The following is a 16,782-nucleotide window of genomic DNA, read 5'->3' on the forward strand; positions in this document are numbered from 1 at the left end:
ATTTGCCACCAAACCTAGTAAAGTTGAAATTGCCCACATATATCCCATGACCCAGCAGTTCCAATCAAGATACACAGCTGAAACTCTTATATATGTGCACCAGACAATATTGCTGTTCAGTCACTAAGCTGTGTTCGACTCTTTTCATTTTTTTTGCATGTGCGTGTCCAACTCTTTGTGACCCCATGAACTGCAGCATGCCACGCTTTCCTGTCCTTCACTATCTCCTGGATTTGCTCAAGCTCACGTCCCCTGAGTCAGTGACATCATCCAACCATCTCATCCTCTGTCGTCCCTTCTCTTCCTGCCCTCAATCTTTCCCAGCATCAGGGTCTTTTCCAATGAGTTGAGATATACACAAGGAAATTCGTAACCACATTGTTTGTATAGCAGATAATGTAAATGTCCTTTATCAATAAAATAGGTAAATAAATTATATATTCATGCAATGAATACAGCAGTGAAAATAATGAACCTTCTAACATAGTAATATGACTGAAATTTATGAAAATAACACTAAGCAAAAAAAAAGTCTCAGAATTCAATTTATATACAGTTTAGAATTCCATTTATACAGTTAAAAAATATTTTATAATATACCCAAACAATGTATTATAAAAAGACACAGATATATTCAATAAAACCATAAAGGAAAACAAGGGGATAAAAAGCATAAAAGGTGCTAGGGAGAGGAGATGTGGAGGGATGCTTACCGAACTTCAGTGGGTGACATTCTATTTCTTGTTCAAGATGGTGAGTATGTGAGTATTCGCTGTATTGCTATTCCTATATTATCTAAATATTGTTTTGCACAGTCCTCTAAATTAATGTTATCCCCAATCTCAAAGACATGATCATAAAACATGACTCAAATAGAAGTTATTTAATACTAGAACAACATTTTAATGAAAATAAGATACTAGAGTAAGTTTATTAAAAAAAAAACCTAGTGTGTGTGCTAAGTCACTACAGTCATGTCCGACTCTTTGCAACCCTATGGATTGCAGCCCACCAGGGTCCTCTGTCCATGGGATTTTCCAAGCAAGAACACTGGAGTGGGTAGGCATTTTCCTCCTTCATCAGGGGATCTTCCCAACCCAGGGAAGGAACCCAGGCCTCCTGCACTGCAGGCAGATTCTCTACCATCTGAGCCACCAGAAAAGCCCTAACACTAGAACATTTTAATGAAAATAAGATGCTAGATATTATCTGAGTACATTTATAGTAAGAAAGCCTAGACTACAGTACTATCTATGTGAAAATTTCAGATGAATTTGCAACCCTCTATGCTGATCACCTTCTGGGAGATAACATGACATCTGGGTAATAAAACTCAAGTTGAAAAAAGTGATGAGTAAATACTGTTTTGCAATCACTCAACATTTAGTGAAAATTTCAAACCATTAAAGGAAATATCTTTTCAATATAAGGGTTCATTTTACTTCTTATATATAATTTTTTATGTATAGCAATAATAATAAAGAGAAAAATATTTTAAAGAATTAGTCTGCAAAAGAAAAAAATCTAATGGGATAATATACATTATTTTAATCCATGTGAAATTAAGTACCCAATATATTTTGTTGAAAAGGGAAAATTATAAAGTCAAAATTATACATTATTTTTTTTAAATGATCTCTAAGATGCCCACCTGTGCTAAAAATGGAAGTCTCATATTTGCTATGTCTATTCTAAACTATAAGTCACACGAGGGAAATTCTTAGTATCCTGTTCACTGCTATGTCCCAGCAACACTTACTAAATTAATTGTTCAGGAGATTATTTCCAAGAGAAAAACTATACGTAATTGCTTTGTGAATAATAAAATTCACAAGAGTAAATTATCCAACCGACCTGTAATGACACAAGTTTTCCTTCCAGATTTTCTGCCTTTCTCTTCCATTCAGCAACAAGCTGTTTGTGCTTTTCTAGTTCAGCAGAATACATAGCTTTTTCCTCTAAGGAGGAGAAAAAAGTTACATTAGCATTTTATAATTGTGTGATAAGATTATAATTTTAAACCACTTGAAACTTTAATAAGACAACAAAAACATTAATAGCTCAAATGTCTCAACAAGAAAATTATATATGCCTTAGTAGTGATGTTCAGTTCAGTTCAGTTGCTCAGTTGTGTCCGACTCTTTGTGACCCCATGAATTGCAGCATGCCAGGCCTCCCTGTCCATCACCAACTCCAGGAGTTCACTCAGACTCACATGCATCAAGTGAGTGATGCCATCCAGCATCACTGGATGATTTCATCCTCTGTCTAATGAGATCAGTTTCCTCTGCTTAAATCTTTCTCCAGATCTTGCAAACTTTCCTTCCCCTCAGAACTCTATTCAAGTATCAGTATTTCCTCTTTAGCAAAGCTTTCTCTATGGCCTCAGCCACCATCACACTATCTTGTACATTTAAAATTCAAAACTCTTACATTTAATTCTTACATTTAAAATTCAAAATTTCAACCACAGGAGTAACCCTGATATGTACATATGTACAAGTGTAAAGGTTTGCTCAGTCACAAAACTATGACTTTCGTTACTTCAGTAGCATCACGTCTTCTAACCACCTCCTCCCTACTAGCAGTTCATTCATTTTCAGTAATTACTGCATGTATGAACTAACAAATGGATGGGTGAATGATCTCAAGGGGGTAAATCTAAGGATGGGAAGTAGATGTGAAAAAGTGTATTTGGTTATCAGGGTACCATTCACAGTACCAGGTCCTATTACTACTATGTGTCTAGAAAGGTACTTTCCACCCAAATGAGAAAATGCAGTTAAAGTATAGATGAACAGCTAAGAACAAATTAACCAATATTTCAAAGGACAGTAATTATTGATGATTAACTCTTCAAAGTGGATTCAACCTCCAACTGACAAAGGACCGTACAGTCAAAGCTATGGTTTTTCCAGTAGTCATGTATGGATGTGCGAGCAGGACCATAAAGAAGGTTGAACACCGAAGAATTGATGCTTTAGAACTGTGGTGCTGGAGAAGACTCCTGAGAGTCCCTTGGACAGCAAGGAAATCAAAGCAGTCAATCCTAAAAGAAATGAACCCTGAATATTCATTGGAAGGACTGATGCTGAAGCTGAAGCTCCAATATTTTGGCCACTGATGCAAATAGCTGACTCACTGGAAAAGACCCTGAGGCTGGGAAAGACTGAAGGTAGGGGAAGGGGGTGACAGAGGATCAGATGGTTGGATGGCATCACCAACTCAATGGACATGAATTTGAATCAACTCCAGGACATAGTAAAGGATAGGGAAGCCTCGTGTGCTGCAGTCTATGGGGTCACAAAGAGTCAGACATGACTTAGCAACTGAACAACAAGTCTATCATAACATAGGTAGAAGGTGACTGATAATTAATATAAATTTAATGTGTTAGTGTTCTTAGTGTTCTATAACTTTGCTTCCAAAGAATCGCAACACCATAAGGTATGCCTCTTTTGTAACTGGAAAAACTGCATATCAGGCTATCATCACAAGTGTTTTTTTAAAATGTAACACTGTTTCCAGAACTATATTATGAATATGACCATATTATTGTATACCATAAACACTTTATAACAATTCATTAGTGTAAAAGCTAGGCTATCATAAAGCAGTAACACTGCTTCTTCATTATCGATCATGAATCATTATACCTATAAATTTTTTCACACATTTCATTTTTGATATCTAGTGTTAGTAGTATATATAACATCTACAGTGTTTTTCTTATCATACAAGAGAATACTGATGTAGGCACTAACAGGCAAACAATTTATCTTGTAAACAGGTAACATAAACTTATTGTATCAATAAATACAGTACAGTAAATGTATTCTCTCTTCCTTATGATTTTTTTGATAACATTTTCTTTTCTCTAGCTTCCTTTATTGTAAGAATACAGCATATGGTATGCTGCTGCTGCTGCTAAGTCGCTTCAGTTGTGACCGACTCTGTGCGACCCCACAGATGGCAGCCCACCAGGCTCCCCCGTCCCTGGGATCCTCCAGGCAAGAACACTGGAGTGGATTGCCATTTCCTTCTCCAGTGCATAAAAGTGAAAAGTGAAAGTGAAGTCGCTCAGTCGTGTCTGACTCCTAGCGACCCCACAGACTGCAGCCTACCAGGCTCCTCCGTCCATGGGATTTGCCAGGCAAGAGTACTGGAGTGGGGGGCCGTTGACTTCTCATGGCATACATATAGCATACACAACATATAAAAAGGTGTTAATTGACTATTTACGATATCAGTAACGCTTCTGGCCAACAGCAGGCTATTAGGAGTTAAGTGTGGGGGCTAGGGAATTCCCTGGCAGTCCAGTGTTAGGACTCCACTCTTCCACTGCAGGGGGCACAGGTTCAATCCCTGGTCAGGGAACTAAGATCCCTGAATGCCATCCAGCAGCCAAAAAACAAAAAGTGGAGTTAAGTTTGGGGGGGCTCAAGTTATACATGGATTTTCAATTGCGGGGGAGGGGGTCAGCATCCATGCATTGTTCAAGAGTCAACCGTACAATGACTTTTCTTCACTGAAAGACTGGCCATACAACTGACCTTGCTGGAAGTGCTCCAGGACCATCTGGAGGTTGGAGAGTGACAGCGCATACTGCTTCACTTGTTCCTGAGACATGGAAAGCTGTAGCGCAGTTTCATCCCTTTGCTTGGATACCACATTCAACTGTTCCTGCAATGACTCTACCTGTAGATTGGCTTGATGGCTTTGAACAGAAAGAATAAAAGTAAAACTGTTTCTATCTGTTTGGACACTTTAACAAGATGAAATATCCTCCCTACATATTATTGCACTAAGTGCAAGTTATATTCAAAGTATTCAGATACTTTAACGCGATGAAACCTCTTCCCTCTGTTTTTCTGGTGTGGTAAAATATATATAACATTTACTATTTTGATCACTTATTAGTGTACAGTTCAGTAATCCTAAGTACATTCACATGGCTGTGTAACAATCACCACCAACCATCTTTAGAATGCTTTCCCTCTTCCTAAGCAGAAACCCCATGCCCATTAAAAAATAACTTCCCCTCCCCGCCGGGCACTACCAATCTACTTTCTATCTCTATGAATCTGACCTTCCCTTCATTTCATTGCATTAAATTCAAGTTAGATTTCAAACAAACTTGAAGAGTTCCTCTGATCTTTGTTCTCTCTGCTTTTGTTAAACCAGTCATTCTTCCTGTGAAGGTGACTTTGAACAAACAGCAGTCATTTTAAACAGAATTGTGCTGATCAAGAAATGTCAGCATAAGAAAAATTCACAAATAGCCTGCAACTTTTGTTTCCAGGCTAAAACTCTTAAGGTGTAACTTATCATAAACTTATACCGGTAAGTTATAAGGGATTTTGGAAGTCATTTTGTCCAGCTCCCAACCTAACAAGCAATGGATTCTATGATACCCCCTTGTTTTTAGCACTCGCAATCCTAGTGAACTAACAAATTTCCAAAGGCTCTCACATTGATTAACTGCCCTAATTATGAGTTAATTAACTTTTACTATCATCTTTCTGTTTATATTAAATAATCCCTACACTTGTTCCAAATAATCAAGAGACTTACAGAACACCTATAGGCTTATGTCACTGAGATACTTCTTTAATGTATAATTATTACATATAAAATACTGTAATAGCCTTTCCTAGGTTTTCAATACCCAGCCAGTTCAATTCTTATTCAGAGCAGCCCAATAAAGCCAATAAAAAGAGCAGCTCACTTTGAAGAAACTTTACCCAACAGCACCCTCTTGTGGAAAGAGCAGTAAACTGATACCAGAAGACTTAAATCCCCTCTTCGGTCCCTGGACTCTATTCAACTTTGTTAGCAAATCACTCAATTGTAAGGATGAAATGAACTGTGATATCATTCAAAGCGTTAACAAATACAAGATATTACTATTGTTAAGGGCTCAAAACACCACAACCTTATTTTATAGATCTGAGTTACTTATACACCAAATGTTTACTGGGCAGCTATGAAGCTATGTATAAGCATGTACACTGTGGGAAGGGTGTAAAATAGATGGCATCGTTTCTACCCCCTCAGTAACTTTACACTTCACTGGATGGGAGAAAGCGTAAAGCAGGTCAACAATTACCCATACTCCTAAGTAAAATACAAGTGCTCTATCAAAGACTCAAACATCACACTAGGGTTTGATTTTAGATTTGAGGAGTGGGGTCCTAACCAAAGAATTCTTTATGAAGGAAGTGCCATTTGAAGAACAAGTGAGATTAACAAAAAACGGTTAGGGATCAGGCCCACTCTTTTTATAAAGAAAGAGTAGGAGACAAAAAGTAGGAAAATAGCTCTATCTGAAGAAGTGAGTAATACAGTTTGGTTGGATGAAGATCACAGTGAGAAATAAGGCTAAGGAGGTAGACAGCCTGTGCCCAAATCATGAAGAAACTACCGTGGTTTTGAAAAAGGAGCAACAGGATCACAGGCCTACCTAAGGAAGACTATTCTGACAGTTATTATGAATGGTAAATGAAAACAGGCAGAAACTAGCAACTTTTAATTAGAGAAAATAATGGCCTGAAATTGAAAGATGATCAATTTTACAGACTGAGGAAGTTTTTTTCTGCCAATGTGAAAAACATACATAAATGTTCACTCACTGCTTTAATTCTTATCTTAAACAAGTTCTTCTGAGTCTGAAGGTACAATAATATATCCAACAAAAGGGGTAAGGAGTTTGCCCTCAGAAGTATTATCCTATATTGTCTTCGCAGACAGAGATAATATCTACTATATCCTTGTATTTCCCTTCATATCATATACAGTAAAAAGATTAAAAGATGCACATACAACTAACAGAAACACAGATATGATTTTTCTGGAAGATTATTTGGCAGTATATTTCAAATGTTTTAAAAACGCCCTTCAAACCAGAATTTCCATTTTTCAAAATTTACACTAAGGAAATAATCTATCATCAACACAAAAATGCCTATTTTGGGTTATCAAAACAGCACTCTTAGTAATTCTGAGAAGTTGGAACATTCTAAATGATCAATAATAAATGAATGCCTTAAAGAAATTATGACAAATAGAATAATGGTATACTATGCAGCCATAAATGATACTGCAGAAACACATAGCTTAATGTGTACTGATATTCATATTATTAATTGACAGAAGCAGGTTACAAAACAGTATAAACAGTATGATCTCAACCATTTTGCTTTAAGAAAATAACATACAATATATATACACATATACAGAAGCATTCAAAGGCACAAAAAAACACTGTTTCTGGATAAGTGAGACTGTGGCTGTATGTGCTTTTGGGTTATGTGATTTTCTTGAAGTGGAAAACATATTTTTGTAAAAAGGGGGAAAAAAAAAACCACACTTTTATTGAGAGAAATAAAACTGAAAAATATGTAAGCAGGGACCTGGTCACATTTTTGTTCTAGTAAGCCTGGAGTTAATTCACACTGACCTAGGCCTTCACAAGTTACATCTTTTATTCTAACATCCAAACTTTGTCCAACTTTAGATCACTTGATTGAAAATTAAGTCACGGAGTTCCCTAGTGACCTAGTGGTAAGGATTTTACACTTTCACTTCCCATGCCAGGTTCAATCCCAGGAACTGAAATCCTGCAAGCTGTAGTGCATGGCCTGGGGCGAAGGACGGCATTAAATCACATAAATTAGTTATTGGAAAACTTGGGAAAGCTAATTAATTGGTCAGAATTTAGGCCTAACCTCCTAAAATGATGAGAAGGACTTACCTAGGATAACAAGATTCAGAGAAGCTTTAACTGAATGCCAAATCTGGATAAGGGTTACAAACCCAAGTGAGAGAACTACACATGTACTTTGTGTTCCTGATATTGGGAAGGTTACTAAATCTCTTTACCCTTATTTTTTTAGTTTGTAAAATGGAGCTAATGAATTCTGTAAGAATAAAATGAGGTAACATATGAAAAACTCTTATTGAGTCTGACACTCAGGACGTGTTCAGTTAATGTTAACATGAAAAAAAAAAAAAGAAAAAGAAAAGTTACCTTGCATTTTCCATTGCATTGGAGGATGAAACTAGCTTTTCTTCTAACACTGTGACTTTCTTTCTTAGTTTCGCCTCTCTGTCTTCTGCAGCCAAAGCTTCACGGGTATAAGAATCTTCTGATTCTAAAAGATGGTTACGCAATCTCTCTAGCTCCTGGTTTAAGCGTAATTCTTTGTCACGTAAATGTTGAACCTAGGTAGAGGACATTTCATTTATCTTTCCTCCATTAATATCTCTCCCCTTTCCCTCCTACATGCCACTTTATTAAATCTTTTCTCCATTACTGAAATGCATTAATTGTATACTAATTTCTCATATTGCAAGATACATTTGTGCTAGGAAAAATGTTCTCCTGAAATCATCTTGAATATGGAAGGTTTATTTTGTAAGATCTCATTCCCTATGTTGGCTATACTAAAAAATAAAACTACAAAGTACTAAGCTTTTTGTGACAGGCCACTTTTTTCAGTAAATCTTTTTTTTTTTTAATACTTTACAGGTAGGAAATTTTTTCTATATCCAAGATATGCCATCTTGTTTTTTTCTTGAGGTATAATTAATTTTAGGTATACGCCATAATGATTAGATCATGGTTTTTGCTTGCAAACTGAAACAATGCACTTTGGGAGATCAAAATCCCACTAAAGCACATCAGAGTAAGACTGAGATAAAAATCAGCAAATGGAGAAACTCAGTTTACTTGATAATCTTCAGTTTTCTTACTTAGCAGTTTTTAAGATCTTGCTTCTTTAAAGTGAAAGCATACCTCATTCTGTACAGCAGTGTTTTCCATTTGTTTCTGTTTCAGGGCCAACATGACTTGGTCTCTCTCCTGTTGAAACATAACTGTCTTTTCCTGCATTGACTTAACTGCATTTAAAAGCTGATTTAACTCCCCAGTCTTGCCCTTTTGGAAAGAAATAATTTTAGCTTTAAAGAAAAATACATTTTAAAAAGACATTTCTTCATTAAATAATTTAAAAATTCAGTTAACTATGTCAAAGTCATCAAAAACAAGGAAAGTTTGAGAAACCATTACAGTCCAAAGGAGCCTATGGAAACATGATAACTCAGTACAATGCATTCTGGATGGGACCCTGGAATAAGAAAAGGGTATCTGCTAAAAAACTGAGAAACTTCAAATAAAGTATTAATTTATCTAAATAGGTTCATTATTTGTAGTAAAGGTACCACAGTAACATAAGATGTTAAAAACAAGGGAACCTGAGTGTGAGGTATATGGGAAGGCTCTGTCTCCCCAACTTTTTAGTAATCTAAAACTACTCTTAAAGTTTGATTTTAAATGCTTTAAAAAAGGACTCAAAGGACACAATCTCCTCAAATTTATCCTACACAACAAAGTGTACACAAACCCCCAAATTGCCCAAAAGTGTGTGTGTGTGTGCGCACACACGCACACGTACTTGCCAGCATTTATCAAGCATATACAACTGTTGTTAGGGAAGTAACAGCGCCAAGTTGCTGGCAGAGGAGAAAAAAGGGAAGTCATTTTACATGCACAGTCTATTTTAAAAGAACATTTTGGCAACAGTTTAATGAAAGCAACTCAGGAATGATATCTTGCTAGACTGCTGTGAAAATTTATTCCTGAATGCATTCCTTATAAGCACAATATATTAAAGACTTTCATTGCAAGAGCAGGGCCGTGAATTTAAGCTGATAGCTGGAATTCTGAAAAGCACAAAAAAGTGTCAGCCTGTTTACAGCCAATTCTTTTCTCTGTATGAAATATGCATATTGTCTGAATCTATTAATAGATTGGTATTATTTTTACATTTTCATGTAAACTTTCCATTTCTTTAAGAATAAATTACACGCCCCTCAAGGCAAATCATCAAAACCAAAACATAAAACCATCTGTTCCTTTTATCTCAACACCCCCTCATGGAAAAGGCAGCCAGTATTTTTCAAATAGTTTTTCAGTTAAATTCTTTTTCATACTAGAGAAAGTAAAAATGCTTGAAAATTAAAGAGCTGAAGATCTCCTGTTGAGAACACAACTTTCTCCCTAAAGAAAAATGCTATTTATTACATTAAAAATATAATAAAGGCACTCTTCAATTATATAGGGTATTATAAGAAATTAGTTTATGCTAATTAACTTCAATACAATACATACTTAAGTACAACTTAACTGACTTAGGAAAGCTTCCTGAAAGATAGGTGAACCGTAATTATATCTGCATACTTTGGATCTATAAAGTCAATAAAATAGATTATATGAGATGTTAAAACTATCATACAATAGGAAAAACACATGAAAAATGAATACCTACTGACCTCCATTCCCCTATTATACTCCTACAAGCTCTTAATCGTTACACACAAATTTGGCTCGTGAGCAATAGAAAGCTTCTACACTCTGACAGTCTTTTGAATATGGATTACAGACCAGCACCATAGAAGCTAAGAAGCTACTCCTGAGGAGGAACACACCTCATCACATCAGCGAACTTACTTAATTACATGGCAAAGAAGGGGAAGATGACGTTAAAACTTTTCTTATTAAGTGAAAACTACATCAAAGCATTCCCAAGCTTTAATCTGAGATTCTTAAAAGAGAATTTAATTGGCAAAAGATGTTAAATTATTTTGTTGTGCCTGGTAGCATGTAAACACTCAAGAAGCACTTTTTGAATATTCCATTGTTCTGCCTCATTTCTTTTCCAAATTTCTACTACTAAGTATAGAAATCAGAGTAAAAAGGCCTTACACCAAAGAGCCCACAGCTTTGATCATAAGATGTACTAGGTCTTCAACACATTCTTATCAAAATCTAACATCAACTGCCATGTAAAAATTTAAATGTATCAAAAACTACTGACACCTTAACCGATGTACAACCTTTCATTTTATGGCTGAATAAACAAACCAATAAAGTCAAAACACACCCGAAGTCACATCAGTGGTACAGCTAGGATTAGAATAATTACTGAGTTCACTATGTGAAAAGTACTGTTCATGGCTAATGCTTTTCAAATACCAGGCTGTGAATAATTCATAAAAGCCAATTTAATGGGTCATACAGAACTTGTTTTTAACAGAGCATCACATGTAATGAGGGTAATTTCTGATTCCTGAAACTTGCTTCAGTGTTACACACACACAAGCTTACTGTGTCACAATGTAAAATGTTATTTCTTACTTCAGATCACTGTCAAAGATGTGGTATGTATTTCACATAACTTCAATATACAAGAAGCTCTAAAGCCAGTAGTTACTGAAATATGCCTAAAATGTGCTTAAAATGCAGTAACGTCCAAGTTCTCTCTTGTAACATATTTCTATTTTCTAATGAAAAACTGCTTCTAAACTCTTTTTTTCTATTTAGACCATAAAGAAATTAATCTAGCGCTACACATCATTGGAACTATCTAGTAATCTTGGGAAAAACTTTTCCTCGGATGCCTCTGAGGAAGATTTATTTAGAATGAAGCACAAGGCAATGGCAACCTACTCCAGTGCTCTTGCCTGGAAAATCCCATGGATGGAAAAGCCTGGTAGGCTGCAGTCCATGGGGTCGCTAAGAGTCGGGCACGGCTGAGCGACTTCACTTTCACTTTCACTTTCCAATGCTTTGAAGTACATATTTCTAAATGAACAAATTCATCTTCCCTTTTAAAGATAACATCGATAAAGCAGCACACTAAAATTTCTCCTCCACCCCCAAACTTCCTTCCACAACACACCATCCAGAACGTACCTGTTCTTTTTCTTTCAGTAGTTGCTCAAAAGCTACAGCCTTCTCCTTCAATGAATGGCACTCAAATTCTTTTTCTCTCAGCATCATAGAAAACTTCATATTAGTCTCCTGTAATGCTTGATACTCTGTTTCCTTTCCCCTGGATGTTTCTATTATTTTTTCATTTTCCCCCTTTAGTTTACAAATGTCCATTTCTAAAATTAATGTTCTCTCCTTCAGGTTCGTCACTGCTTGCCTCAGAAGTTCATTTTCATTCACTTTGTTGGTGAGATTTTCATTCAAAGCAAGTAACTGATCACTTTTGGCTTTGATCAACAGGTCTTTTTCCTTCAGTGACTTTTGTAAGCTCTCCTGTTTCTCCTTCAGCAGCCTCATTTCTGAATCAGTCTGTTCGTGCTCTTTTCTCTCTACCTCTGAGGAAGCAGCAATCGAATCAGACAATCTGTGATTATTTTCCTGGAGAGTTCTAATCGTCGCGTCTTTTTCCTCCAGGGACCTTCTTAGTGCTTCTATTTCTTGTTTAGAAGCCTCACTCGACACATCAGACTTAACTGTTCTAAGAGACTCTGCTGTCTGAGAAGCAGTCGATGGTTCAGGGGAGAGCTGCGGTGAAATAATATCAAGTTTTCCTAAAAGAAGATCTTTGGTATTGCAAAGCTGCCCTATGCTGTGCTGAACCTGTGCTAATTCCTGACCGAAATTCCTGAGCTTGGTTTCGTTCTGCTCGTAGCTCTGGATCAGGCCCGTGTAGTCCCCTTGTAACTTAGAGCTGTTGCTGCTGTCCACCAACACCTGGGCCTGCAGCTGGTGAAGCTCCTCCTGCAGCTGCGCAGACTCGTGCTGCATGTTCTGCACTGTGGTCATCACCTGCTGCTTCCACTCTTCCATTTTCTTGACCTGCTGTTTTAGCTTATCTCGTTCCCGGAGGAGCTCCTCAAACTGATTACTATTAACACCTCCAACCTCATTTCCACTGTTGGATGCTTGTAAAACTGTCAATAAGGTCTGACATTTTTGACTTAATGCATCGATTTCAATGTCCTTTTCTCGAATGATACGGGATAAATTCTGAATGGTTTCTCTAAACATATCCTGGCCACTACTTTCAAATCTTGTAAACAGTTTTTTATTTTCATCTTGCAGCTTATTGAGGGCTGCCTCCTTGGCAGCCACTATATCCATCATCTTGTGGTATTCTGTTTTGAGATGGCTATTCTCCCTCGTCTTCTCACTCAAAACAGCCAGCACCTGCTCTCGCTCCATAGCATAGGCCTGCAGCTGCTGTTGAAGGTAAACGACATCCTGGGGGTAGGAAGTGGAAGAAATCCGAGCATGAAGAGCCTGTATCTCCAAATCTTTCTGCTGGATAATCTGAGTTAGTTTACCAACCTCATCTTTGGACAGCTGATCAATCTGTTTAGTGAGAGATATATTCTTTTCATTTAGAAGTTTAATCTCCAGCTCTCGCTCTTTTATTCCTTTCACTAACCTTTCAGTTTCAGCTTTAGATAAATCGTGCTTCTCACTTCCATTTTCTATATTAAGGCCTTGAACTTTCGTTTCTTGAAAAATATCAGAATTCTCTGTTTGAACGTCCGGTCTTTCTTCATGCAACTGGGTTTTGATTTGTTCAATGGTCTTTTGCAAATTCTTAATTTGCTCATCTTTCTCTAAAAAGAGCTGGGTGTGTGTGGTGTTCATTTGCTCATGCTGGTATCTAAACTCATCCATTTCTTTCTTCTGCTCCTGTAAAGACTGAAGCAGCTGTATTTTACTCTGGTTTTGATCTTCAATGATCTTTTGATGATGCTTTATTTCCTCTTCAAGATTATCCTTTATTATATTCAGCTGATTCACCTCGGATTCTAGCTCTGTAATACTGTCAAGGGTCTTAGGTCCTGCCGCCGGTGCCGCTCGGCTCTGCTGTTCCCTCAGTCGTTCCAGCTCCTCTTTCAGATGACTGTTTTCTTCTTTCATGGAGCCAAGGCTTCTGTCTTTTTCCTCTATGGTTTGCCTTAAAATTTCATTTTTTCTTAGGGCCTGAGTATATTTATTTAATTCCTCCTGAAGCTCTGAACTTCTTTCTTTAAGCTTTTCAATAAAAATTTCTTTCTCATTTACAAGTTGGGTCAATTGCTTCTGCTCTTCTAAACTAGATGACAACATTTTCTTAGTTTCCTTATGATCAGTTGCCATCTGCTCAATATTCTTTTTGAGTTCTGTTATTTCAAAGTCCTTCTCTTGATTGAGTTTAATTAAATGTTCATGGTCTAACTGTAATGCAGAGGTGCTCAAATGACGTGCATGGGACAGTTCTTCAATGGTTTGCTCATATTTGCTTGCTTCTTCCAACAACCTCTTTTTAGCCTGACACAATTCTGCTTCTAACTGTTCTTTCTCCAGCTTTAGAGCCTCCACAACGGCATTTTTTTCCACAGCAATCAGACTGTTACTTGCAAGAGACTCTTCCAACTGATGTCTGACATCTTCACATGCTAAATTCAACTTTTCATTTTCCACTTTGAGATCAAAAGCAACTTTCTTTAAATTTTCATTGAGGCGTTCTATTTCTGAAAGATTTTGCTTTAAGTTTCTGACTTCAGCTTCCCTTTCTTTAAGTAAGTTGTCCTTAAAATTACTGTCAGAGTCTTGATTAAGAGACTGCGTTAACTCATCCCTGACTCTAGAAAGCTCCTCCTCCTTTCGTTTAATATGTTCCTGAAGTTCAAAGTTCTCCTTCTGGATACTTAGATTTTGTGTGTGTGATTTATTTAGCTGGTCTACTAAATCATCTACTTTATCCTCAAGCTTCTGCTTGCTTAAATGTAAATCGTTTAGTACCAGTTCACTTTGAATTAACTTTTCTTTTTGCACATCTAACTCTCTAGTAATGTTCATTTTATCATCTTCAAGCTGATGAACTCTGGTTTTTTCATCATTTAGATCTTTTTTCAGTTTACTGATGATATTATCTCCCTCGTTTTGTTGTTTTGATAGCTGATCTTTGATCAAAATCATGTGCTGAAAGAAAAAGTAATTTGCACAGTAACTTTAAATATTCTCTCATTTTAATACCTAAAGAAAACTTTTAAAAATGCCATACATAATAGGAGAATAATTCTTAGACATTTCTAATCCTTAAAGCAACTTTTAAAAATTCCTAACAAAGTTATTTACTAATTATCTTACAGAAAATCTATTTTTGGAGAGGTTAGAACTTAAAAGCAAAGAAGACAGAGGATATACGTTGGTGATTTTCAACTCAAACACGGAAGCAGGGAGACAACAAACTATAGCCCACAGGCCAAATCACACCTGCCTGTTTTTGTAAATAAACCTTTAATGGAACAAAGCCAGGCTCATTCGTTTGCATATGACGACAGCAGAGTTGAGTAGCTGCAAGTGAGACTACGTGGCATACAAAGTCGGGTATTTACTATCTAAACTTTACAATAAAATTCTGACAACCTCTATAACTAGAGCATCACTAAAATGCTGATTAAATCACAGAAATTAAATCACATCCGTATTGCTTATTAACCCAATGTTCAGTCTACTGAGTAGAATTTACTCCTTCACTGTCTTTAATATAAAATATATTTAATATAGTTACCTTTGTAGCCTCTTGGTTCTGTTTATCCAATTCTTCTAACTCAGCTATTAGTATTTCCTTTTCATTAATGCTCTGATTGAGTTCTTGTTCCTTTGCCTCCAAATTTCGTCTTAAATCACATAATTCTGAATCCAAATCCACGTCCCTTGCAGCTGTACTTTTAACTACTTCATACTCATTGTTCAGTTTTGAAAGTGACATGTGAAGTTCTTCCTTAAATGATAAAAGAAGAAAAAACACCACATACTGTCAAATGGAAACAGAGACACCAAAAGATTAAAAATATACATATATAAGCTTGGGAATCTATTTTTAGATGTTCTCTGTTAGAAACATTACTGAATAGTATCTCAGTAGTAATACATGAAATTCAACAAGCCACAGCCTTCATTTATTTACGTTTTATTTGCAGCTTCAACCAAACCATTTCTATAATCCCAGACAAGATACGATAACTGTAAGTTTGTCCTCTAGCTCCAACTCCTTTACACAAAAGTCTTCCTTTTTGAGAGGATTGCCAATCCCACTCCACAGCTACTTCCCTTCTGTCTCCTTTCTTCCCACAACACACATACTTTTCAAAATCCCAAGCCTTCCAGCTCTCTTCAATTCCACTCCCTAACATTGCCACCAACAGCCACAGACAAAAACGGGAAATATCAAAACTCAATCACTAAAGTTTGTCCTCTCTAATTGGAAAACAAAAGGTTTCTTTTCCCTCATAAAAGTAGTTTCCCTTATTCTTGGTTTCTGTCAGAACATAAAACCTTTTCTTGACCCAAGAAAGAACCCTCTTTTCCTTCCTTTACCATCTCACCTAAGCACAGACTAGGTTCCCTCTCTCAAGCCTAACACTCCTAAAGATAAACCTGTGTGTGATTTTTTAAGTATATTTTATGTTCTGTCCTATTTGTATTTAATGCTTCTCCTCAAAAATCCCCAACATGGGACAGTTCCCTATGCTTCAACATTATTTCAATCACTGAATATGATGTTAGTGACAAACTCTCTATCATTGTAGAGACATCTTTCATGGACAGAAATTCTTTTTTCATAATTTTATTTCTGGCTGTAGTGGTATTCATTGCTGCACGGGCTCTTCTTTAGTTATGCCAAGTGGGGGCAACTCTTCATTGCAGGTGGAGGATTCTCATTGTGGTGGCTTCTCTTGTTGGGCAGGAAGGGTTCTTGGGCACGGGGGCTTCAGTAGCTGCAGCTCCCAGGCTCTAGAGCACAAGCTTAATACCGGTGCCTGGGCTCAGCTGCTCTGAGGCATGTGGGATATTCCTTTATCAGGGACCGACCCCATGTCTCTTGCATTGGCAGGCAGATTCTTTACCACTAAGCCACCAGAGAAGCCCTGACAGAGATTTCTAAAAGCAAACTTCCATGGAATCCTTTTTAAAGTAAGTAA

General features: G+C 36.8%; 1 protein-coding gene across 4 annotated transcripts in view; it reads right to left on the reverse strand.

Moving 5' to 3' along the window:
* The window catches only part of TRIP11 (thyroid hormone receptor interactor 11), a 68,936-nt gene that overhangs the window by 23,845 nt on the left and 28,309 nt on the right, over window positions 1-16,782 (reverse strand). For all 4 annotated transcript variants that reach the window (XM_069559476.1, XM_069559477.1, XM_069559479.1 and 1 more), the window contains exons 10-15: window positions 15,369-15,581; window positions 11,756-14,776; window positions 8,798-8,938; window positions 8,030-8,223; window positions 4,554-4,717; window positions 1,855-1,958 (exon numbers count right to left, since the gene is read on the reverse strand). In XM_069559476.1, coding sequence (XP_069415577.1) covers window positions 1,855-1,958; window positions 4,554-4,717; window positions 8,030-8,223; window positions 8,798-8,938; window positions 11,756-14,776; window positions 15,369-15,581 — 3,837 coding nt within the window. The remainder of the gene's footprint in view (window positions 1-1,854; window positions 1,959-4,553; window positions 4,718-8,029; window positions 8,224-8,797; window positions 8,939-11,755; window positions 14,777-15,368; window positions 15,582-16,782) is intronic.

The sequence above is a fragment of the Ovis canadensis genome, chromosome 18 (assembly GCF_042477335.2).
Source record: "Ovis canadensis isolate MfBH-ARS-UI-01 breed Bighorn chromosome 18, ARS-UI_OviCan_v2, whole genome shotgun sequence".
NCBI lineage: Eukaryota > Metazoa > Chordata > Mammalia > Artiodactyla > Bovidae > Ovis > Ovis canadensis.